The sequence below is a fragment of the Simochromis diagramma genome, unplaced genomic scaffold (assembly GCF_900408965.1).
Source record: "Simochromis diagramma unplaced genomic scaffold, fSimDia1.1 OVJJ01000618.1, whole genome shotgun sequence".
NCBI lineage: Eukaryota > Metazoa > Chordata > Actinopteri > Cichliformes > Cichlidae > Simochromis > Simochromis diagramma.
In genome coordinates, this window is record NW_024387423.1 from 5993574 (window position 1) to 6019236 (window position 25663).

A 25663-nucleotide genomic window follows, 5' to 3' on the forward strand; every position below is an offset into this window, starting at 1 on the left:
ATTGAAAAATACTCCAGTAGAAGTTGAAGTAGTGAAAAAGTACAGTCACTGAAATGAAGAAAGTAAAAAGTTGCTCTCTGGATGATGTTTCTGCCAGCTGTTTTTGTGCAATGCTACCTGAACCTTGTTCTATATTAATGTAATAATAAAATAATATTGAGATCACAAACTTTACTTCTGTTTAAAACTAAATTTTAATGAATGCACTCAGTTTGAATCAGAAAATGAGCAAAGAAAAAGAAGAAAATTAAAAAGAATTTCTGTTGCCCACATTGTAGAGGGGAGCCTTACCCAATATCTGATCTTTAATGTAATCCTTAAATTTCTAGTTCACAAACAAGACTGAGCAGTCCCTACCTTTAAATATAACCTCTCTTCTTCCTCTCCTTCCCTGTCCTGTCTTTTTTTAATCTTTCTTCATCAATTAGTGACGTTAGGTGTCTTTCTTTTGTCTCCCTGTGAAATACAGCAGCTGGACCTTAGGCTAGCAACACACTGTGAGATAAACTGCAGTTTGTGTGTTTGGTGATGTTTGTTGAGCTGATAAAAGTGCTGCATTTGAAATTAACTGCTATTTTAAAAAACATTATCCCCTTTATGCTCGCTCCTCTTTTGCAGCGCTAGCTAGATGACAAAGCACAGCAACCGCAACGTATGGACACTTGGACACTCGTTCTGATGTTGCCCCTGCAAGTTTTACAAGTTTTAATAGCACCCTAGTTTTCACACAGTCATACTCACCCTGTGCACTTTATACACTCACCAACACACCCCCTTAGCGCTTTCAACACTGCGCGGGGGCGGGGTTTTCCATGTTTCACAAACCTTGCCCTGGACTGTCCTTTTATTATTACTTCCCCCTCCCTTTCTTTTTCTGTCAGCTAAGATATTTTCATACTATACTATATTACACACAATGTTATAACTAAAATAACCTGAATACCTGAAATAACACTAAAAAAAGTGATTAAATAAACAGATAAAAGTAATACGTGAACAAGAGAGAATTTATAGAGCTGATCTTAGAAAAGCAAAATTGGTGTGAATTTTTGTATTGATGGACTTTTCTTAACTTCATCTGTACAGGTGTTCCACACACTAGCTTATTACATCATTAAACTGCTCATTAGTATAACATTCACATTGTTGATCATCTTTATGGGTGTAGAAATTATTTTCAGGGTCTATATCATTTTCCAAGACCCATAGTCTGTGATCAGTATGCTAAAAGGGTTTTAGTCCCAAATCATGTATATACAATGATTATTTATAGGGAAGGTTGGTTCTCACTTTACTAAGAAAAGTTATTATCATCATATTTTGTCATGTTATATGATTCTTATGTATAGTTGGTTGTCAAGAATTCCTAATGGAGAATTATAATTTTCATTTAACCTGTCATAGTTCATTTCTAATATTTATCCAGATCTGAAACTAATTTAATGACCACAACTTTTTGTTCTTCTGGGGTTCCTTTGAGTTTGATGTAGATGTTGATTGCACCGTTTTTAGTCTTCTTAGTATTCCTGCTTGTCATGCTATGTCTGCATTTTTCTTTGTCAGATGCTCGTTTATGTAGACACTGGTTCCTCACAGCTTCTTAGCGTGTCCTTTTTGATTTTCTATTCACAAAGCCTATTATTATAGATGGTTTTACTCTATTACTTTTTGAAGGCAGAGAATGGCAAACCTCAGTGTCTTTACTATTAATAGTTATTCAATTGCCATTGAAGAAATTGACAGTTTGTTGCTCCAAAGAGTCGACGTCAGCTTCAGTAGGCTCAGTGACTTCCTGTGCCACTACAGCTCTAGCATACGTTCTGTGTTTGGTCTCCAGTCCACTTACTATTAAGCCATTCATACAGGTATACTGCTCTAGATCATCCACTTGGGAATCAAATAGGGCTTTTTTTTTTAAATCCTTTTCCTCATTTAGTTTTTGCAGTTCTTTAATCTGTTCCATCATATCCAATAGCAACTTCTGTTGTTTAGAGGTATTAGAAAGCTCTCCTGACATCTAAGGAGGTAGACCAAGTCATCTGCTGATTGGAAGGTTGGTGGTTCAGTCCTTGGCAGTGTGGATGCCAGATATCCCTGGACAAGATATTAATCCTAAATTACTCTAACATGCATCCATCAGAGTATGAATGTGTGCAAGTGTTAGGTAGAAAGCACTTACACAGCATAGAAGAAAGTGCTTGTGTAAATGGATGAATGTGGCATGTTAAGAATGTTAAGCACTTTGAGTGTTCTGGGAAAGTAGAAAAGCACTGTGTAAGAATCAGTCCATTTACCATTTAGTAGGCACTTTTACCAGCCATAGTTGGTATCGTTTAAGCAAAAACTGGCTATGGTACTACTGAAGTTTCGTTCTGTTCCGCCTGCAGGCTAATAAGGAAGCCTGGTCTTGGGCTATTGGAGCCTGGCCGTGGCCTGGTGGCGGGCCTGGTATCTGCTGGAGAGTCCTGGGCCTGGAGATGCTGGAGGACCCTGGGCCTGTTGGCTGCTGGTGAATCTTGAATAACATGTCTTGACTTACCGAATTGGCTAACCAGTTCATTTGAATCCTTTCAGAGGTTATCTGAGTCATCAGTAATATGACAACAGTAATATGCTGAAGAATATTTTCCGTTCATTTCAGTTTTAATGCTGCCTTCAGAGATGAGCACCAACAACAACATGATTTCAACCCAGTTTCAGTATAATTTAAACTGAACTGGTAAACACAGAAACGGTACAGTTTAATGCACTTTTAGCAAATATAATTAACTGAATAAATCAACAGGGTAACTGAAGAAAGAAATCAAACCTTAAATTGATGTGTGTTTGAATTCAACTTAAAATGCTTTTATTTCCCCTTCTAGAAATTGTAATGCCTAAAAAAGTCAGAGCAATACATGGTACAATCTCTGTATGTGCTCTTTTGAGCTTTCACCTTTGTACTCTAATGTCCACCTAATGTCTTGACAGCTCTAATCTGACTCTCCTTCCACAATATTAAGGAAAATCCGTACTTTCACTTCCTGAAACATGATTATAGGTTGAAAATATGCCAAAGTTATTTCTGCTGTCCACTACAAAGGGCAACAAATATGATTTTGGTTTGGGAAAGGAGTAAAATTACTGAATTTCTGAAGTGCTGCTAAAAGGAAAAGTTAAGGGTTAAGAAAAATTATAGTGATGGTGAAGAGTAACCTATCTAATGAATTAGTTTGGGACTATCTCACAGAACTTCTTTTTTAACAGATCCTTTTTTCTGACTGTGTACAGAATTTGTCATTTCCATAACAGAGAGAATTAAGAGAGCTTCTCAAAATGAACAATGGACTCCTCCAATATGACAAACCACTTTATGACTTTAATTTGACGTAAGATGAAGATTTGCATTATCATTTATTGTCTTAAGAAAACTATCATATAAAATCAGGAAAAGAGATAAAGGAGTGTCTGACTCGACTCAGTCATTACAAATGCAAAGAACCATAAAATGATGTAACAAACAAAAAAAGTGCAAAAAGTGAAACATCAGAATGGGGCTGAAGATAGAAATATGTAAATTAAAGTAAGAAAATGCACCGGTTTCATTCAAAGAAGGTCTGGCACAACAGTAAAAGTCACTGAAGCAATAAGGACAATGTATCCAGCATGTAAAGCTCTATTCTGTACATATATACAATGTTGCCAATACTGGAACGTTTGCTCCACATCATTTTATAAGATTCAATTATCAATGACGACATGTGAATATGGAAAATGCTCCGTATTGGTATACATTTGATTGAATGATTTCTATTTCATCTAAGACTAGAACATTCTGTATTGCCATCTTTGGTTTGTTTGTGTTGCAGTATGCTGTTTTTGCATGTTTGTGTCAGCTTGCTGTTACAGGATGCTGCAAACAGCAGGTTTGCACCAGCAAGTTTCACTGAGCCTGAGCAGAAGAAGGACGAGCATTACATAGTCTCAAAAACACTGGAGATAAGTTTTGAGCCTTTGCATCTGAAATGTTATGATAAAAATGAAGTATTCCCTTGTAATCATAGGATCTAAAGGTGTAAACACAAACTCTGTAGTGAAAAACACTGCAGTATGTGTCAAATACAAGTGGTCAAATGAACAAAAAAACAATAACAAGATATGCTCTGCAGTAATAACACGTGAAAACTGCATGTTAAACAAGTTACAACTGCCCTCAAAATTCTACAGTTTAAAAGTGGAGGTGATTTCAGAGCCCCTGGACATAACTGAGCTCCTCCTGAATGAGCTGTCTGTCAGATCTCTGCTGTAACCAGGCACCAACTTTTTCAGAAGCTGCAAGGCTCGTCTCATAAACTTCTCTCCCACAAAAGCATATATGATGGGGTTCAGACAGCAGTGAGTGTAAGCTAAGCTCTCAGTTACTGCCACTGACAGCCTTATATTTTTGTCCATGGTGTCATTACGTGGGATTTTCCCCTTTTCCTGAAGAAACTTCAAGAAACGGGAAATGTTATATGGAGTCCAGAGCAAGAAAAACGCAACAACTATACAGATGATCAACTTGACGATGCGGTGCCTCTTTGCTGTCCTCATGCTCATCAGTGTGGGGATGATCCTGGAGTAGCAACCTACCATCACCAGCATGGGAATCATGAGACCCAGCACATTTGTGGTGAACAGGTTGTAACGCTTCCAGACTTTCTTCTCCTCGGGATAGTTACATCCAATCTTCTGAGACTCTTCCTTTGTTTCCTGTGTGAAGATAAAATCCGGCAGAGATACAAACAAGCTCAGTGTCCAAATGAGCACCGTCAGAATGATGGCTGCCCTCACTGTACGATAACGTGCCACCCTGTGAGCGTGCACGATGATTACATAACGGTCCAGCGTCATGACAACCATGAAGAAGATGCTGCTGAAGAAGCCAGTCTGGTGAGAGCCAGACAACAAACGGCACATGAAGTCTCCAAAAGTCCACTGGCCGACCCTGGCATAGTGAGAGTAGAACGGCAGCGTGAAGACGAAGAGGAGGTCAGAGAGAGCCAGGTTGAAGAGGCAGATGTCTGTCAAGTTGCTCTGATTGCGATGCTTCACCAGGACACACACCACTAGTCCGTTACCTTTGTGAGAAAAGGCACGATAAGTGTACCTGTCACACTGTTACATGTAAAATAAGGATGTCTGTTTTTGTGTTTCTTACATCACTGTTACACACCTACATACAAGACTCTTTCCCCTGAATCCCTTAAAGTCAACAGCTTACGAAATCTATCTCTGTCCCCAGAAAGTGAGGACGTGTTCTCACAGCCAACATACAACAGGACACACCTACCTATGAAGCCCAGGATGAAAACCAAACTATAGAGAGTGGCAAGAAACACTTGACTGAAATCTTGAATATCAGTTAAGTTGATAGGAGCATAATCTTGTGTGACACCTTCATCATAGTAACTCGTATAATTGTATATGTCATTTTCTGTGGCATTCTTGTCTGGAGAGAGAGAGAGAGAGAGAGAGAGACAGAGCTGTTATTAGTAGTAGTAGCTGTAGTATAGTAGTAGTATTTCAACACAGACCATGAATATTAATGTACAATGGATATAGCACCTGTCTACAACGCTGCATTCAAACACTTTGAGTGCTCACGGCATTAAATGTTAATAATGAAGTTTCAGTCATTTTCATTGAAACACAGGAAAAAGTTCAAAAGTTACTGTTGCTGATTACTGTTTGTGAAAATGATTTTCCTTTGTTATGTATGTTTAGGCCCTCAAAGTCAGTTGATAATGAGGATTATTTTGCCACCTGCTGGTAGTTACAGGTACGTCTGTCAAGCCATCGTTCGTCACTTTTCACCGGATGCTTCTGCTTTATGAAAAACGATATTTAAACTTCCTTTATACTGTCTATGATTTAAACCAAATCAGCTACAATAAAAACAGGTGATATGAGGCTAAAAGCCAATAAGCCCGGTCTAAATGTGTACTATTAGAACCCTGGGGCACTGAAAATTATTATTTCATTTCGTCCATTTCTTTACGTTATAATCATTTTTACAAAAATATCCATGTAATGAGATTATTTAAGATTATCAACATAATTTTAAAATATTATTTTTTATTATATTGTCTAACTCAACAGACATGTTTGTAGATGACAGCAAAAGGTCACCTTCACAGACATTGTGGTTATACACATATTTTGTACACTTTTGTGAAGACTTTTCGAAGAATATAGAAATAGAACTATCAAATGGAAATAAAAAGATAATATTTTACAGTATTATTGGTTTTAGATCTCTACAGGAATGCGCACAGCCTTAGACATTAAACATAATAACATGGATATATTTAAAAGAAAATATTAAAATATTACACTGCAAAAGTACCAATTTGGATACCAATGGATTACTTATTAAATGTATTCACCTTGCATAGTGATATCTCAATGATGGCTCTTCCAGCCAGGTAGAGTCAGGAATGGCACTTCAAGGCTCCCCCCTTTTTGTTTTTCGTTCTTAATGATGTGATGCCTTTATTCTGCAGAGATGAACTAACACCCAAATGGTTAGCAGTCTGATAATGAGCAGTAAAAAAAACAAACCAGAAGAGCAGATGTTGCTTCCTGTATGTCCTGTAAGTAAGATCTTTATCTTGTCTAGATGTCTGCTAGACATCAAGAATGCCAAAAATAATTCAAAGAGCAGAATGGCATGTGGTTACACCCCTTCACACCTCTAAAACTGAATGCTGGCTTTTAAAAAACAATTAAAACCCTTCATGATTTTTGCATGTAGGTTTACACCATATTTATTTTTCCTTCTACTTAAACTTATTTAGAAAATGCACTATTTTTCAAATAATTTTCAATATGAATACATCTTTAATTTTAACAGCATAATTTCACTCACATCTGAAAGGGCGAGTGATAACTTCTGCAATTAATATTTTGGTCTTTGCTTTGTTACATTTCACATCACAAGTTGCAGCTTTGATTAAGAAATGTGCTCGACTGATATTAGTAATTGTTCAAAGACTTCTATTCAGAGTCAAACGCAATATTACTATAAACTGGTGTTTCTATCTCTATCTTGATGTCTTCCTTTTCTCATCATCGTTTTCTCTTCTTGTTGTCATTGTGGTGCATCTCCATGACATAGACCCCACATACCCGTTTTTATATACTTATTGCTGCACAACCCACTTACTCTATGAGAGATGATTGATTCTTGGAAAACACGTATGTGTGGTCTACTGCCACCTCTTGTGGTGGAAAATTAGAAAAGTGGTGCACATTTCAAAAGTTTGAATTCTTTGGTAGAATTTCAGTGACGCATAATCAAACCACATGGTCATTTTCTGAGATGGCTGTCTGACGGGTGGGGGGGAGGGGGGGGGGGGGGGGTTACCGGTAGATGAATCAACAGGAAATAAGTGTGTGACATCCTGGTTAGCAGCTCACTGACCAGTTATGGCACTGCCTCAGTGCCTCAGATTGCTAAATCTGGTTGTATCTCTGTGATCTCATCATTTCTGACCTATGCTGTTACATTACAATGATTTGATTTCCTAAAGACAAAGTTCACCTGGTGCAGACCAGACAAGCAATTTGTCACGTAATGTTTGTCTTAAAAACACAACTGGAGAAAAAAGTAAGTAAATGTAGATTTTCTTTCAAGTACCATACAACCCATACATCATTTTCCTGCACGTTTGCTGCTTCTTCACCTTAAGTTTTTCTTTGTGTTTAAACTCGCGTTTGGGGGTGCAGTGACAACCTTTGCTGCGTTTAACAATAGTTGTTATTCATATTTTCTGAATGTTTCAAAAACATACTGTGCATGTAAATACAAAATCCCCAAATTATTTTACTCTTACATGGAAGAAAAGATTATTTCTGAACTCTTTTTTTCAATGAATGTCAATAATATACATAGTTAGCAGTCATTTTGCACCCAGGTTGTTTTACTTTATAAGCATTACATTTTTCTGTTTCTGTTGCTCTTGCTGATGTATAATTTAAAAAAATAGCATTAAAAAAATCAACAACACGCAAACACCCAAAGTAAGTAAATAACCTATATTTTTAAATTTTTGTAATTTTTCTTTGTATTTGAATTACATATTGAGTTTTAATGCTTTTCAAAATATTGAATTGTGTTTTTAGGATGTTTCTGCTTACCCTGCAACTTACTTACTTTGATTTTACAAAAATAGACTGTTTGCCAAATATACTTCTCATATAACATCTGCAAAAAGCATTCAGCTCATGAGGAATTACACAGCTCACCTTTACTTCAACTTCAGTTGAAAATAACTCACAGCTGATGAAATCTTTGTTATACTGTAGTTGGTCTTCCACTAATGGTCCCCTATAACAGACAACACTAATGTTCTATGGTGGAAAACAGTTAAGTATCAAATAAATAAATTAGGAACTGTCTCACGTCATATCTTGTCTTTTTTTAATAATCTCTTTTTTCATGACTTTTCATGTAAGGATTTTTTCTTTACAGTTACAAAGGGAAATATAGGAGATCATGCTCAATACACACTATTATACTCAAAATATGCAATATCAGAGATAAGAGATAAGATAAGATAAAACTTTATTAATCCCTCGGGTGGGTTCCTCTGGGAAATTCGGTTTCCAAAAGCACAGCACCGACAGAAGTTACATATCAGTGACTGTCTTAAGGAAACTACCATGTAAAATCAGGATGAGAGATGAGTATTGCAGAATATAATCACTTTCACTGGTAAAGAAATTGCAAAGCCAAGGAATCAAAAACAACAGCAGCCAAAAAAAGCATAACAAATGTGTACAATAAAGTAAGACAATATATATATTTAGTATAACCTCTGAAATACCTGCAATAATCACTGAAGCAAAAAAAGAAAATCTAATATATAAAACTCTATACAGCATACTGTACATGCGTATGCAAAATTGACACAAAAATACACACTGGAAAGGTTGTTCCTTATCATTTGTCAAATACCCAAAATTATGTCAGAAGACACGTGAAAATGTACTTTTAACACCTAGCACTGTATTTGCATACATTTGAATGAAACGCTTTATGCACACAAGTATAAAATGTTCCATTATGCCTTGTTTTCTTTTTCGATATGTTTATCCTACATAGCTGTTGAATAGAAACATGCATGAAGAAAATAGTTTCATTTTACACCATCAGCAAAAAAAACCTCATTCCATAGTTTAGAAAGGACTTGAGAATCTGTAAAGCAGACAGCAGTGCTAGCAGGTTACAATCATTTCAGAAGTAATGAGCCTTTAAATCTGAAATCTTACAGTCAAAACAATACTGAAAATTCAACATGGTGAGACACAGGTGAAGAAAACTGCTATATGGCAAGTGGGAGTGACCAAATTAACAAAACAAATCACTGAAACATGAATAAGATATGGTCTGCAGTAATAACAGGGTGAAACATTCATGTCAAACAATCCTCCCTACACCTTCTACATGATATAAGTGGAGGTGACTTCAGAGGACTTGGAAATAACTGAGCTTCTCCTGAATGAGCTGTCTGGAAGATTCCTGATGCCAGGCACAAAATTTTTCAGCAGCTTCAAGGCCCTTCTCATAAACTTCTGTCCCACAAATGCATATATGATGGGATTCAGACAGCAGTGAGTGTAAGCAAACGCCTCAGTTACTACCACTGACAGCCTTATATTTTTGTCCATGGTTTCATTACGTGGGATTTTCCCCTTTTCCTGAAGAAACTTCAAGAAACGGGAAATGTTATATGGAGCCCAGAGCAAGAAAAACGCAACAACTATGCAGATGATCAGCTTGACAACGCGGTGCTTCTTTGCGGTCCTCATGTTTACCAGTGTGGGGATGATCCTGGAGTAGCAACCTACCATCACCAGCAAAGGAATCACGAGACCCAGCACATTTGTGGTGAACAGGTTGTAACGCTTCCAGACTTTCTTCTCCTCGGGATAGTTACATCCAATATTCTGAGACTCTTCCTTTGTTTCCTGTGTGAAGATAAAATCCGGCAGAGATACAAACAAGCTCAGTGTCCAAATGAGCACAGTCAGAATGATGGCTGCCCTCATTGTACGAAAACGTGCCACCCTGTGAGCGTGCACGATGATTACATAACGGTCCAGCGTCATGACAACCATGAAGAAGATGCTGCTGAAGAAGCCAGTCTGGTGAGAGCCGGACAACAAACGGCACATGAAGTCTCCAAAAGTCCACTGGCCGACCCTGGCATAGTGAGAGTAGAACGGCAGCGTGAAGACGAAGAGGAGGTCAGAGAGAGCCAGGTTGAAGAGGCAGATGTCTGTCAAGTTGCTCTGATTGCGGTACTTCACCACGACATACACCACTAGTCCGTTACCTTTGGCAGAAAAAAAGAGTCGAGAATTGTATACCTTTGACACTTTCCCTCCAATATGTAAACACAACTGTCATTCCCATAGTAGAAGACACACCTACCTATGAAGCCCAAGGCAAAAACCAAACTATAGAGAGTGGATAGAAACACTTGGCTGAAGACCTGTACATCACTGAAATTGGTAGGAGCGTAGTCGCCTAAACCATTTTCATAGTCCTCGTAACTGTACAGTGTGGTCTGTTCTGTAAAGAGAGTTATTATAATTGTTTTATTAGTAGTAGTAGTAGTCTTATTTTTTGTTATTATTATTTACACACATACTACAAAAATTAGCCATCCAAATTAGGTTATATTATCACACATTATCAAGCATTTTAATTTAAAAACAACAACAACAAAACTGGTGAAAAAAGTTGCAATGTAAGTTGAAGACCACTGTTGCTGTCACGTCAGTTTTTTTGAAAGGAGGTTTTTTTTCTATTTCTAAAAAAAAAAAAATACAAATACAAATAGTAATCAGTTCAGCTCTGTTGTATTAGGTTTAAGTCAAGTTATAACGGAGATTATTGAGCCACCTGCTGGTTATTACAAGTACTCCAATTGTGGGAATGTGAACAGAGTTTAAACTTTAGTTCGCCATTGTAGCTGATTTTAATCCAGATCACATTAAGCTAAAAGCACAAATACCACCATAAACCTATAAACCTTAAACCACTAACCTTTCATTATGGTCTTTTTCTTTATTTTAGCATTTTGTCTTACATGGACATTTTAATTAATGGATTATTTAATATGATTAGCATCATTTTATAATAATATTTTTTACATTGTCTCAATCAGCAGATGCATGTTTGCAAAAAAACAAGTATTTGCCGTATTACAGCATTTGAATTTAAATTCTTAAAGCAATGCATACAGACTTACCATTACACATTATAACACAAAAAAATTGTTTATACTGCAAATATCCCAAATTCGGGATTAATGTTAAAATATATTCACCTGACATAGTGATATCTCAGTGATGGCTAATCCAACCAAGTAGAGTCAGGAATTACGCGTCAAGGCTCGTTTTTTTCCCCCCTCTGTTGTTGATGCGACGATAGCTTTAGATGTGGAGAGATAAATAACAGTCTTAATGCTGCAGTCTGATAATGAGTAGTACTGAAGCAGAAGTGCAGATGTCGTTTCCTGTACGTCCTTGAGTGAGATCTTTATCAGTTTAAACTCTGAGCTTACCATCTAGACACCCAAAAATAATTCAAGAACAGCACAGCATATGGTTGGACACATTTTCACACCTTTAGAAAACAGCCGTTAGTTTTTGCTTAAAGGCCCAAACAGTTTGTCATTAACGTGTTAAAATGCATATTGCTATTCGTGTTTTCCAGTTTCATAAAATGTTACTCTTTTTAAAGTTCCTTAAAGTTAAGGTAATTATTTATCTGTTTTAATCAGACAGGTTTGCAGTATCTGGTTATCTTTTGGTTTGCCACATTTCCTGTCACATTTTGCAGCTTTGAATAAGAAATGTGCACGCATTAAATATTAGCATTTGTTCAAGACTTCTATCCAGAGTTAGCTTTAAGAGTTTCCTCTTAAAAAATAAATTAATTAAAATTAATTTTAAAAAGTTTTTATTTAGCCCTGCGACAGACTGGCGACCTGTCCAGGGTGGACCCTGCCTCTCGCCCTATGACAGCTGGGATAGGCTTCAGCGCCCCCCCTAAAAAGGATAAGCGGAAGCGAATGGATGGATTAAGTTTTTATTTATTTATTTATTTATTTATTTATTTAATGGGCTGCACTATTAAAAGGCAAATTAGAGATTTTTTACAAATTATTCTACTTTAGCTTCCATATATATATATCTCTCTCTTCATATGTCTTTATTGTCGTTTTGTTTTGATTTTTTGTTTTGTTTTGTTATTAAAATATTAATAATATTAAAATATTTTTTCCCTTGATCTTGGTTTCGTTGTACGTCTCTGGTGCATATTTATGACTCTTTATAGACTCTTTATTTATGCATGGTCTTCATCGTCCTCTTGTGGTGAAAAACTCTAAAAACATGCAACTCGTGCTGTGCAGTTATATAACGTATTTACGCAGTAATAGCTCCACGTCAGGGGTCTATTAAAGCGCGGTGTTCTTCGAGACAAAATCGGCAGCAATGGATAGAGTCATTGAGGTGAATAAAGTTTTCTTTTCGGCGAGGAAGTGAAATTGTTTTTTCCCTGTCTAATGGAATCTGGGCAGTGTCATGATGTGTTTTTAAGAAATGGAACGATAGCCTGAATGAAGTTAACTCTAAGCTTAAAAAAAGAAAAAGAAAAAGAAAAAGCTGAGCATAGGTCCAAGAGATAAAAATGCTTTCCACAGTGAGATCAAAGGCATAAAAGGTCAGGACGTGTCATATTGTATGGAATGACAGGACCCAGATGCTGAACAGGGAAATGTTAATACGCAGAAAACGCACCTTTATTTTGGAAGTTGGAAAATCCAAATATGCAGAGTCCAAACAAAATCCAAATGCTGGAAAAAATTGCAAACTGAATCCAAGAAACAGGCAGGCAGCACACAAGTGAGGTTACTGAAGAATACAACAGATGCCACATATAAAACCAAAGACAGACACGCCTGTAAGTGAATACATGTGCAATCAGGAGGAGGACTGTCACAGGGAAATAACATACAGGAAGTAAAATTTGGGACAAGACACACAAGATACAAGCTAATAAAGTAAAACTGGGAGTAACCCTGAGGTCAGAAAAGTTCTTAATAATCACAAAATCCAAAACTGCCACAAAAAAAGACAAAGAAAATAAGAACAGGGAACAGGAGAGGCTGGAGGACAGGGAATTTGTGTCTGTATTTCAGTCTGCGTTTTTTGTGAAACATTCTGTGTGTGTATTCAAATGTATTTATGCCTAGTATATTGTTACTAACTAACAAACAGACAGACAAACAGATCGATGACATACTTCCTCCCAAACGCTTGATTGCAGGGGAGAGAATTGCCACCAAGCATTATTAAATAAGTGTCAACAAGTCTGCTTCCCTTCAGGAACCCCTGCCCACCTTCTACTCAACGTCACAAAGAGGAAGGAAAAAGCAGACAAGGTCATAGATAACAAAAACTGCTATGTAGCAGATTCTGGAGAGACACTGATCCTCGCGTTGTTGGTCAGGCATATTATAAAATGATGCTAATCATATTAAATAATCCATTAATTAAAATGTCCATGTAAGACAAAACACTGTTTAAATTAACCCCGACAGTGAATATTTATTTAGATCTGTTTATTTGTGATAGGATCCATATCCACATAGATCTTTTTAATCAGAATATTTAATATAAATTCTATAAAAGCCTTATTGAAGGTCAATTTAAAAGAAATTGTGGTAGTTCCTTCTTTGCAAACAATTTCCAATCAGAGTAGTACAAGGATAGAAAAAGAAATTAGGTGACAGTGTTTTGGATTCAAATCCCTACAGCAATGTGTACACGCTTAAGCTTTACACATTATAGTGCAAACATATTTCCAAAATCATGCAAAACATCACACTGCATATATTTCAAACACTGTCAAAATGTATTCACCTGACTTAGTGATATGACTGGATGACTGGATGTGTAAAGCACTTTGGGGTCCTTAGGGACTAGTAAAAGCGCTATACAAATACAGGCCATTTACCATTTTTGCACAGTGTACCAGGCACTCTTTTCATAATGAACTTGTATCTACTTCTTCTATCTACTTCTCCAATATTAGGGGAGCTCACACACGAGGGTTTACCCTGGTTATTTATATCAACATGTTGGAAACTTGCTTTCTGGGCTCTATTTCCAGGAAACACGTTCATCAAATTTTGAGTTTAAAACAGCTTAAAAATAAACCCTGAGTTCAGCAACTCTCAGTTCAGCAACTCTCAGTTGCTGAACTCAGAACTTTTCTTGGAACAGGGAACTGTTCCAAGAAAAGCTCATCAGAGTAAGTTGAATCAATTCTGAGTAGTAACCCTGGCACATGGGTGAGTAGGGAAATAAAGAACCCAGCATTCACCAAGGCAACACCACTTTAATCCAATGGGCAGAGGACATGTTTAATTTTTTAATAATCATGATTATATTTAGATACATATTATAAAGACAATTAAATCTTTATAACTGTAAGTATATGTGGGTGACAGAAACTGATGATAAAAATGTGGAGAAACAGATCAGACAGATCATTGATGGACCTGTGATCTGCCCTCAAGTCCGTTTTTTAGTTAAATAAAAACAGTTTGTGTTACAGTTTATGATTATTCCAGTGTTTGAGTAATTATTTAGTAACATTTTAATCTACTGATGGAATATAGCAGCCTCCCTTTTTTTAAGACAAGAATTTCTTTATTTTTGTTATTAATGGATAAGAAATGCTTAATAAGATTTCAAAGAAACTCTGCTTGAATTTCCCACACTGTAACCATTTCTAATCTGATCTAATGTCAGCCTTAACTGAAAAATAATGGCTCACTCACACCCATAGTCAGAATTCAGTCATTGTTTCACATTTAACTGAAAAAAAAAAGTTTTTTAAAGCGTTAGTTTCAACGGTAAAGGCAAACATGTTTTAAGAAATAGTTTAGCTTTGACAGAGTTATTTCAGTAGTTTGGGGGGGATGATCCGTTTAAATAAAGACTGCAGATCGTGTCGAGAAAAATCAGGCTGTTGTGAATGAATCTGGACAGGATGACCTGCATCTAGGTCTTGATATGATATTAGTTGTGGATTTGTCCTGCTATGCAAGACTCAGACCTGGACACAGTTTCCTTATGAGCTGCTTATGAGCTGTCATAGGTAGTCTTTTCTTCTGAATGTTTGTCACTCCTTCTCATGAATCGAAGTGATTCTACTGCTTTATGAAAACTTGACCTAAATCACCATTGCAACTAATATAAGACAAATCTTATGAGTCTAAAAGTTCACCAGGCCAGTGTCACTACATACCATCGTAAGTGCCTTGAGTCAACTGTTGTTTCCATTTGGTGCTATATGAGTACAATTGAATTGATTTAAAACTAAATTAACCCCGACAGTGAATATTTATTTGATGTATTCACCTGACTTAGTGATATCTCACTGATTGCTCTTCAAATTAGTCGAGTCAGGAATTACGCTTCACAGCTCCTCATGTGATGCTTTCAGATGTGTACAGATGAATTATCACTCTTAAAGTCTGCAAGTACAAGGTGTGCAGAAATAGAGGTGCCAATAGAGTTTCCTGTTTGTCTAGAAGTGAGAATTACCAAACAACTATCAAGCAAATCTGGCAAACAACACATAACATGTGGTTACACACCTTATTCACATCATGAGAAAAGGACTATAGTTTTTCTTTTTTTTCTTTTCTTTTAGCTTAAAGGCTTAAAGAGGAATTTTTATTGTGGCTATAGGTGGACTTGTTATTATTGTTCAAATACTGTTTGTTTGTTTGTTTGTTTGTTTGTTTTAGCCTGCACACGTCCAGCTTCACTTTCCTTTTTCTTTTTCATCTTGTTCCTCTACTACTTCCTCTTCTTCCTCTGCTTCATATCATACATTCCACATAAATATCTTTATAAACCGTTTAGTATAGCCAGTGTACCCACAGAAAGTCTACTCTTAACCTAATAAGACCTATAACTTTTATGTTTAAAGTAGAGTCGCTGAGTGATTACTGTATGGTCTATGGTGACCTCTTGTGGTGGACAGTTTTAACTACATGTCTACGCTTTCTCGTGGCACAAAGCATGCTGGGAGAAAAGGTTTGAATTGTCATTGCAAAATTTAAATAAAGTATTATCACCTAGAAACTACGACTCAGACTTTGGCGGCTGTAGACCTGACATCAAACAAAATATAACAATAATAATAATACATCAGATAGATAGATAGATAGATAGATAGATAGATGTGTGTGTGTGTTAATTGGAGTTCATATTGCTGTTTGTACACACGCTATGTTGTTATATTTTGTGTTTTGGTAGTAGGCTATTTCTATACGGTATTCGTACCGACGCTCTCCAGTTGGCGCTGAATGAAGTCCTGATGAGGATGATTGACATTAGATTTGCTGACGAAAGCGGGCTGAAGAGAATCTCGGCAAAGTAAGAGTATGTAGATAACGGAAATCGCTTGGGATTCCTTTCTAAATAAAAGCGTTAATGCTCTTTAAGCGCTACAAGACTGTCCTCACGCGAGGTACAGTAGGGAAAATAGCACAGTTATAACGTAGATGTTTTCTGTGGAGCTAATATATATCCCTCATTAGAGTCGCACAAAGACGGAAAGACTTTGAAATGAGCGTTTTTAAAAGGAAACTTTTAGTTTGGAAGGACATCCCGGTAGTCTTTTTAATGGTTCAGTTGACTTGACAACTTCGCGAAGGGATACGAAGATTACAACAAGTGGATATGACAAGTTACTCAGTCCGAATGACTCAGTAAGAATGTTCAGCATGGATAGACTATAACTTAAAAATAGTGAGCAATAGTGTTAATGTTGTTAGGTCGTTGCTAGCCTCCGGGGACACTTTGCGGCCGGTATGCTTCAGCTCACAGCAGACTGACTCATCTTTGCACACTGTCACTTGTTGTGCACTCTTATAGACAGTTTTTCCCTGTTGGAGTTATACTAGAAAATTTGCCGACTATAAATTATTGTAAGTATGATGCTAAAACTCGCAGGTGACAACATCATGGTTAGCCACCGAGTCTGAGTAACAGCGCATTTTGGGAGCGAGCCCCGCTAATCTCAAGTTGGAGACAGTCTCAGCGATGAGCGCGTCCTCAAAGCCGCCTTTAGGGTAAGTAGCCCATTTCTAAACAAACACTCGACACACCAGACTATTTACAACTCAGTTCGTGTGAGTGTTTTTTCTTCTGATTGTTTACGTAAGTTTCTGGATAATTGTAATAATGTCAGCTGGGAATTCGCCTTGGCTGAATAACAGTCTCTAATTTCTAGTCTTACTATGAAAGCCATAACCTACTAATGGGTTCGGTTCTAATGTTCCCGCGATATTATAGGGTGCTATTTGTTATAAGTTTGTTTTCACGGCAATGAACTATTGTAGATAGGCCCGTTGCCCATTCAAGTGTATATGACTGCCCAGTAATAACACACAGCCTATAGTCAGCACCGACAACAGAGAGTGTTCCAGCAGCCCAGTCTGTTTGCCACACACATAGAAAAAACCATGAGCGGCTTAGAAGCACATAATATTTTAACTGTGTCCTTGGTGTTTCATGGAGAGACATTAATGAAGATCTGGTGCTGGAACAGCAACAACTGTGAACTGTACTTTCCAAAGGCTCCTTTTAATTGTGTAGTTTGGGTGGGGCCGCCAGTTGCATATTGAGCCTGCCATTTAAAACCCAACATAAACTAAATGCAACCTGATTATCCTACATGTTATGAGAACTTATATTAGGGCACACTCCAACAGATCATACCAAGTAACTCCTTATCATCTACTGTACATTTGAATGCCAAAACATGCTATTGTTGACGACAGAGTCCACACACTATGATCGCAAGTCTTAGTCTTTCACATGTTGTTGTGCTACAGGGGGATAAAAGTAAGTGTTTTCCACCCTAAAAGCAGTATTGCTGATTTATATTTACCAGTCTTTTTGTTTTTGTTGTCCAGGGGTAGAAAGGCAAGATATAAAAGGCCAAATTATAGCCTTCATCTGCCTATGTTTTTAATAATATGTCATAATAGTCAGTGTCTGTTTTTTTGTTTTGTATTTTACTGGGTGGTCAGCAAAAGAAAATTAGTGTGCAATGTCCTGGTGAGCTGCTCTGTCCTTCAGCATCATTATGTGGTACTTGGGTGCTAATTATGGTCATACCTGTGTACTTGAGAGCACCTGTCGTTGACCTTGTCAATTCTGATCTAATTTAGATGAGTCATACCTTTTACTCAGCAGGACACCATAAAAATGCCATCGTCCATGTGCTGTAGTTATGTAGTAATAGTTCACTATCATATAAACAGTAAAATGTGATGTTCTTCAGGGGAAATACCAACAACACTTGATAGTGTTGATGAGGTGAATAAAATTTTGGTCTTTTCTTTTTTCTCCTGCTGTGACCTTTAAAGCAAAGGTTCCTTTAACCAGATACTCTTAATTACAGTGAATCCAGACTCTTAAGTGCTTGTTGGCCAAATTATAAAGCGCACAGGTCACGGAGGTAGCTGGCAGTGGAAGCAAAATGGCTTTTTATCTGCTCTTTATGTGACAGGTATTCCCATTTAACTCTACCTTGACAACTTTTGTTCTGTGATCTCTCTTTCGTCATCACACAGGGAGTAGCTACTTTACTACATAGTGCCGCCCTCGTGAAACACAGCTCATAAAACTGCATTAACATGCAGCACAGTCAAACAGTCTGGGAAGAGACCATTGATTGCTTTTCTTCTTTTTTTTCTTTTTTAAACTTTTGTAACTGGCTAGTGAAATCTGAGCATGTGCATGTTTGATTGTGTATCCGTGCTTACAAAGCCTGTTTTTATCAGTAGTGCAAAGTTGGACTGAATAAGGCCTTAGTTCCTAAGCTTCAAAGAAAGTCTAATTAGGCATGAATATAACGTTTGATTGTTGTTGGCTTATTTTGTGCTTGTTTTTGTTTGTTTCTGTAATACTGTGAGGTCTGCAGTTTACAATATAAGATGTATAGATGACAGTTGTTGTGTAAATAAAATGAAATTGAATTGAATAATAGAAACAAATGATTTCCCAGTGAGAACGTTACAAAAAGTCAGGATGAACATCCGACAACATGTGTCCTCATCTGAAGCAAAATAGTTTTCATTACTTAACCTCACCCTCTTTTTTTAGTGTGTGTTCATTGTATTTATACCAGACTAGTCCTCTTTCTCGAAGTCTTAATGAGCACACTGGTGTTTTCCTCTGCATGTCTGGACCTGGGGTGTTTGTGTGTCAGTAAGCGACTGCCACTGTACTTGTTTGTGTGCCGAGCGAGGTTGAGAGCAGAAGCGTCTGTTTAATATGGCTTTATTTCATGGTCTTATGGTTAGTACACGACCCCACAGAAGCAATAAGGAAACAGCAGAGTGGCTTAAATAAATGGAGATTAATTAAAGCAGAACCACTAAAATAAATTACAAATTTACAGAATTCCCCACTTGTTTTTTTCTTTTCTTCCATCCTTCAAAGTGTTTTACTGAGGTGGTAGAAGTTTAATAAGAATTCTTTTCTCTTTTCTTGAGACGCCGTTGATGCATGTGACGTCAGAACCTTGTGAGTTTACTTTGGTCACATGGTTCAGTCCCCAGTAACAATCATCCACCCAAACCTCACATTTGGTCCCACTTATTAGCTGTTCAAAGGGCCTCTTGAAGCGCAAAGAGCAAAAAAAACAAAACAGCCTTACCACCGTCAACGTCCAGATTTGTGCTGCCATGTGCTTCATCGCTGGTGGGCCACACATCCTACTTTAAACACATCTGCAGTTTTTTTGGTTTATTTGTTTTGGTGCCCAATCAAAAACACGCCCCCAGGAAGATGGGGTTGGAGATTTTACAGATAAATTCTGTATGCATGCATACAAATACACACACCCAGAGGTAATTACTGCATGTCACGCTGCCTGTCCTGTTCTATGTGGATGTCTGTGTGAGCTAACAAGTGATGTATATGAAGAGAGGTCTCGCCTAGCTACAGTCAAAAACGTTCGTTACTTTGAAGTTGTGTCCGCTGAACTCAAATGCCATTCTTACTGTTTGACTGTTTGCATAGCATTTGAATGCCATTTGTGTTGCACACGTATAGATAGACTAAGAGTAATCTAAGCTAGCATACTGTATGTCTTTTCCTAGCTGGTGTCTCAGATGATTTTAAGACAGGAGCAAACGTAACCTTTCCAAACCTCACACCCACTTCATAAAATATTAAGGTTCATGTGGTCGGCCACTAGCTCAGGGCTGCTGACTAAGGGAGTTCCCTTCTTTTTGTCTTTGCTCGGAAGCCTATACAGTGCGCATATTTAGCAAAGGGCGTACATGGTAACAGCTGGACGTTATTTTTATGATGAGTTAAATTTAACTCATGAAAGCTGAGATGGGAGAGAGAGGGTTGCGTTTGAGGCTATGCGTTGTTGGCAGTAGTGCAGTATGTATCTGGTAATGTCTGCATCTAGCTCTCAGGCCATCCCGTTTAAAATAGAGAGGGTGTGGATGCAGTGCTTCTGCAAGCCTGTTCAGCACACGCTGATGGAATATATTTGCTCAAAAGCACAAGACTGGCATATAATCTTTATGTGAAGTAGTTAGCTTATTAATTAAATTAACTGGAAGTGCTACTCCTTTAATTAACAACAACAGTGCATTTTACAAGGCCAGGCACAGTAGGATGAAATTAATCGGTCCTTGGGCAGCGCACTATCAGGCAGCACTTATGCTCATAAGATAGTTACTCCAGCACAATGCTTCGTTATATCAGTGACATTTCAGACATCTAGACTGGCCCTATTTATAAACTATCGTGATCCTTAGGTTCACTACATTATCCACTCTGTTTTCTTCCACTTGTCAACCTCTGCCCCCACCCTCCCTCCCCCTGCAAAAAAAGCACTAGCAGACACCTTACAACAAAGTAGTGCTTGTATATTTGACAGTATCTACAGTACACTGTATCTGCCTGTATTATGCAGCTGTTATGCACTGCTCAGATTTATTTCTGGAAGCCTGCTGTCATATGTTAGTCTCTGTGGTATGTGTGTTTGTCACAGAGGAAGACAGACGGACTGCATGTGTGTGAGTAAAGCTGGGTGGATTCATCTAGCTGATGTGATAAAGCAGAGGAGTGTTCAATGTGATAGATTTGCACATGTTTAACCTTGGAATGTTTCTCCCTGCTTTTGCCTTCATTGCAGAGAAAGATAAGAAATAACCTGTAATCATATCAGTAATTTACCAACATGTGACATTTTTAAGCTATTATTATTAAACACATAAAGGGTATCAGAAGGGAGCGCATGCAGTCTTTTTTCATGTTGGCAAACCTTCCTTTAAGGCATGGCTTTCTGCCAAAAGTTATGAATGAATGCTTTTGTACTTTCTCCCCACAAATGCTGTGATAATATTTCACTTTTCAGCTTTTCTGAAGCTTTACATTGATTTGTGTTATATATTTATATTTTTTAATTTTTGCTTCTTCTTTTCTTCCTGTCACTCCAGCAGGAGTTCTCTCTAATTGAACAAGCAGCAGCTTAGGGAATAGAGAATAAACTAATTATTATTTCCTGCTGTTGTTCCTCTACATTCCACTCTTTGCTCCACCCTTATTATTCCCTTTCCCCCTGTTCCCCCTCGACACAAGGCTTTGTGCCACCTGAGATTCCCTCTTCTCTCTCTTTCTTACTAACCATTTATTGTCTTTTTTTGTTCTCTTACTTCTGTTGGTCTGTTTGCCACCCGTGAGCTTTACCACAATGTAGCTGGAACACAGTGAAATGCCCTCGGGAACAGGCCAGTTAATAGATGTTCAAAAAAGACCAAATAAGAAAAGGAAAAAACAGGCATGATTTTTCCAGCTCTGCAGACAGTCTGTTAAGTCAGCTTCCTGTTCCTGTATTTGGAGAATTGTGGTTGTCTTGGTACATGTTTTGTGCTAAACTGTTTACAGCATGTCTCTTAGTCACTGGTCACAAGCAGACATGATAACTATATATGTCAAAAGAGATGAATACAAAAAAGAGGGTTGATGTGTAGTGGTGCTATCCACAGTAGGTGGATTTTTCTCTTTAGTTGTGAAATAAATACTCTGGGTTGTGGTTAAATCGTTGGTGAAATTACATCCTACGTCCTAATCATTTTTTCCTTGAGGTCTTCCATGAGGTCAAGGAATGACGTGAAGCAAAAATCAAAAGGAGACAGACGAATACTTTAGCAGTGCTAAACTCGTGCACATGCAAAAGGCTGTGGTGAATTTGTGATGTCCCAAAGATCACCCAGAGACAGCTGTAAATATTTTGTCCTGTGCATTCTTGCCATGTTTTATGCAGGCTATAAAAAACATCAACTTTTTAAAAAATATTGTTTCCCTTACATGCTAGAAATAGCAGCGAAACAAAAAGGTTGTTAGAATAAGAATAGTTGCTCTTGTCCATACTTAAATATAAATTAGCACCAATCTAACTGTAGAAAATAATTGTTACATTTATAAAATATCGATAACCTTTAAATGTAGCTAATGCAGTGGGATGGTATTATCCTTTTGTAAAAGCTGGTCTGGTACATCCTGTGCTCAAGCACTGAACCAGCTTTGATTAGCATTTAAAGAATTTAAGCAGGACTGCCTTTTAGATACCTCATGTCCTTTCAGTCCGTCCTTCTCTAAGAAAAAAAAAGACAATTTGACCACAACCGTGGATTACTGGTTGCTGGTTCCATCTGAGGTTATTGCGTTAGCTAACTGTTTAAGAGTGTAAGCAACCTAATTGATCCCATGAGTAACAAATCATTTAGCACCTGCAGTGTTGTGTGTGTGGTGTGTGTGTGTTCTTTTTTTTTTTTGTTAATCTCCCACGGGTTATTACGGTCTCTGCACACATGTTGATCAGACTCTGCAGAGCCCTAACCTGGTTCTTTTGGAGAAGTCAGGACTTGATAATCAGGTAAATTAAAGTTTCATACAAACTAAAAATATTAACACTGGAGCCTTGAGGGCTATTTATAGTATGTAATAAGGTTACAGCTTGTATGCAAATTTAGTGAAATGTTTTGCATGTGGGCAAATGAGACAGTAAAACCGGATATGATTTATCAGTCTGAGGAGAGCTAATGATTGTATGCTGCCTGCAAGCCTAGACCATTATTATGGCAACACATTTGTTTGTATGTCTGTTAAGAAAATCAGAGGTTCAAAAATAAATGTTGACGTTTTTTCATTTGCTTCTCTATGCTTTGTAATTTTCACTTTGCTGTAGTGAGAGGGGCAGCGGTGAGACTGTGAATATAGAGGATGAAGCTGGCATTTCCAGACTCGGTTTACTTGACATTGAGATGCGGTGGGGGTTAAGCACATTGATAGTAATATGAGCATCAAGACATATGCTGAATTAGAAGGTTTTGTGACTAGCAACTGCAAACAAATGCTTTACTTGGCTCATATGTCCAATTTCAGTCTTCCACACTCTGTCTCTTGTTCACTGGTGTTTCTCCGGGTCACTCACCCTGGGTGTGCATGCCTCTCCAATCCACAGCTGCTACTGGACTAAGATCTGCCTTCTTTTGCAGTCAAGTGGTGTAAATATAGGTTGCCATGGGGACACCATGACACTCAAAGGGTATGCTGACTAGATGCATGTGTGGAGGGAGAACCTGAGTGTCCCGGATGTGTGGTGCACACTCTGTGTCTATTGCGTAATCAGGTGAAAACGTAAGTCTGACTTTTCAAATGTGTGATTACTGGACAAATACATGAAGGAAAATATATATGATTAATTCTGATAAGACATACAAAACATAAAAATATTTTTTGTGCTTTATCTAGATTAAGCTTAATGTTTTTTTCTTCTAAATTAAATGTAAAAGAAGCCTTTTTTAACAGATAAATAAAGAAGTGTGCCAGGGATCCTGCAGTAGCCTTTTGGCATATGGGTCACCTGCTCAACCCACTCAAAAATGTGTTTTGATGGTTCTGATACAGGATAATATACTAGGGTCATGCACTAGTATATTTGGATATTGGGTTGATAAGATCTTGGAACGTGGGACCATTTACTCAGTGTTTCCCTGACAAATAAGGAGAAATGATACATTGTCTAACCTTTATTTCTCCCCTATTTAAAAACAAAGTGAAGGTGGTCTCCGGTGTGTATTTAGTATTATGCAATCTTTTTACCAAACAGGAATAATCTTAACTCTGACGTACACATTGGCAGTGTTTACATTTTGTAGTGTAATATGTGTGCCACCACACAAAGTCATGCCTTAACATTCAGTCACGATTTAACCCAAGTGTCTTGATCAAGATTGAGCATAGTAATATTCAGGTTATAGAAGAGGTAAAGCATGTTTTCAAATATTTATTTATGTGCCTTCTGGTAATTTTTTATAGCTGCCCACATGTTCTAATTTCAGATGCACCGTAGACTGGAGCCCGGCTGATGCTGAGGGTTAAAAACTTCTGACATTGCTGTATAAACCAATAATTTTTTTATATATGTGAATACATTGCTATAGACTTCTTTTTATTAGAAGGGAAACTGATGTGTACTCCTGTGCAGAAAGTATTGTGGACAAATTTTTTAAAAGAATTTTAATAGAGGCCAGCAAAAGAAATCCATCCTTGTTAATGCTGTTTTGTCAAGTAAAATGAACTATCCATTAGTAACCTTTTCTGTGTGTGCAGGTGTGTATGTGTGTGAGCATTGTAACTTAGTCACTTCAGCAGCACTTACTGCCCCCCTGTGCCAGAGCTGGGTTTCCTTTTGCGTTCCTTGGTGCTTCTTTACTTTCCCACTCTTTCTCTCTGTTTACGCTCATTCTAACTCTGTGGGAGACTAGGCTTCTTCTAAAGGAGTCTTTGTGCATGTTTGAGCGAGGAAAAGCGAGGGAGAGAGAGGGAAAGGGAAATGTTACGGTGAGACAAACAGCAAGCGAAAGAGAGAGGAGGATACTAGCTGCCTGTGTTAAGCCTGGCCAGGACCCAGTCCCACAGTTCCACAGAGCCCTGTGCTGTTTACCTTAAAAGACTCAGACTTAACAGGAAAATGCAAAAAGTCTCTCACAGTTACAGGTCTGTAAGTCTGCTCTTTCATCACTACACACAGTTTTAGGTGCGTATATAGTCAGAGATTTTCTAGTCAATAATTAGAAATGACGTGCACTGTGATTCCAAAAAGTGAAACATTCTCACTGCACTGGATAATGAGTCAATGACTCTATGAGCCCTTTGGGCGCGAGTTAGTTGATATGTGACGTAGCTGTTAATGGTTAACTTTAGCCAGGTTAGAGTCCACTCACTGTGCTATGTCCATGTGCAAATGTCCTTCATTTTGCTGTCTTTAAACTGGGCAGGGATAACGTCGAGAATACTGGATTGAACAACTTCGGAGTCTACAATTAAATGCTTACACTGATTCTTCGGGGGGGTCTCCAGAATCCTTGGAACGAGAGTTAAACAGTCTGATATATAACACGTTCGGAACACTTAATCAGCACAAGGACTGTTTTTGATGTGAGTGGGATGTTTTTTCTTTTCTTATCCAAGGCTAATACTTGAGAGAGTGAGTGTGTGCTTA

General features: G+C 37.7%; 3 protein-coding genes across 15 annotated transcripts in view; 1 reads left to right on the top strand and 2 right to left on the bottom strand.

Annotated features, from left to right (window-relative positions):
* Window positions 1-2496: 2496 nt before the first annotated feature.
* On the bottom strand, window positions 2497-6745 carry LOC120722314 (C-C chemokine receptor type 2-like). Its single transcript, XM_040013265.1, has 3 exons — window positions 6408-6745; window positions 5312-5470; window positions 2497-5099 (listed from the first exon to the last, which is right to left on the bottom strand). The coding sequence occupies exons 1-3, from the start codon at window positions 6412-6414 to the stop codon at window positions 4201-4203; spliced, it is 1065 nt and encodes a 354-aa protein (XP_039869199.1). The 5' UTR covers window positions 6415-6745; the 3' UTR covers window positions 2497-4200.
* A 1684-nt stretch (window positions 6746-8429) lies between these two features.
* Window positions 8430-19829, bottom strand: LOC120722045 (C-C chemokine receptor type 2-like). 4 transcript variants are annotated; one of them, XM_040012781.1, is made up of 4 exons: window positions 19790-19829; window positions 11361-11464; window positions 10460-10600; window positions 8430-10361 (listed from the first exon to the last, which is right to left on the bottom strand). In XM_040012781.1, the coding sequence occupies exons 2-4, from the start codon at window positions 11365-11367 to the stop codon at window positions 9466-9468; spliced, it is 1044 nt and encodes a 347-aa protein (XP_039868715.1). In that variant the 5' UTR covers window positions 11368-11464; window positions 19790-19829; the 3' UTR covers window positions 8430-9465. The 4 variants fall into 4 exon arrangements, with proteins under 4 accessions (XP_039868715.1, XP_039868714.1, XP_039868713.1 ...); XM_040012780.1 differs by lacking the exon at window positions 19790-19829 and adding an exon at window positions 12838-12952; XM_040012779.1 differs by lacking the exons at window positions 11361-11464; window positions 19790-19829 and adding an exon at window positions 12838-13075.
* Window positions 16577-25663, top strand: part of cobl (cordon-bleu WH2 repeat protein) — a 51101-nt gene continuing 42014 nt past the window's right edge. For 3 of the 10 annotated variants that reach the window (XM_040012770.1, XM_040012768.1, XM_040012771.1), the window contains exon 1: window positions 16578-17192. In XM_040012770.1, the coding sequence (XP_039868704.1) occupies window positions 17164-17192 (29 nt within the window). In that variant the 5' untranslated portion in view covers window positions 16578-17163. Of the gene's footprint in view, window positions 17193-21554; window positions 25600-25663 lie in introns of those variants that run through there. The other 7 variants (XM_040012767.1, XM_040012766.1, XM_040012763.1 and 4 more) reach the window with 6 other exon arrangements.

Bases quoted from the DNA above. Each gene is read 5' to 3' on its own strand.
- LOC120722314 (XM_040013265.1), bottom strand. The intron at 5,100-5,311 runs GTAGGTGTGTCC...TTTCTCACAAAG, and splicing joins TTTCATCCTGGGCTTCATAG to GTAACGGACTAGTGGTGTGT.
- LOC120722045 (XM_040012779.1), bottom strand. From the start codon at position 12,976: ATGTGGCATCTGTTGTATTCTTCAGTAACCTCACTTGTGTGCTGCCTG. The intron at 10,601-12,837 runs GTGCGTTTTCTG...CTCTCTTTACAG, and splicing joins TTCCAACTTCCAAAATAAAG to AACAGACCACACTGTACAGT. The intron at 10,362-10,459 runs GTAGGTGTGTCT...TTTCTGCCAAAG, and splicing joins TTTTGCCTTGGGCTTCATAG to GTAACGGACTAGTGGTGTAT.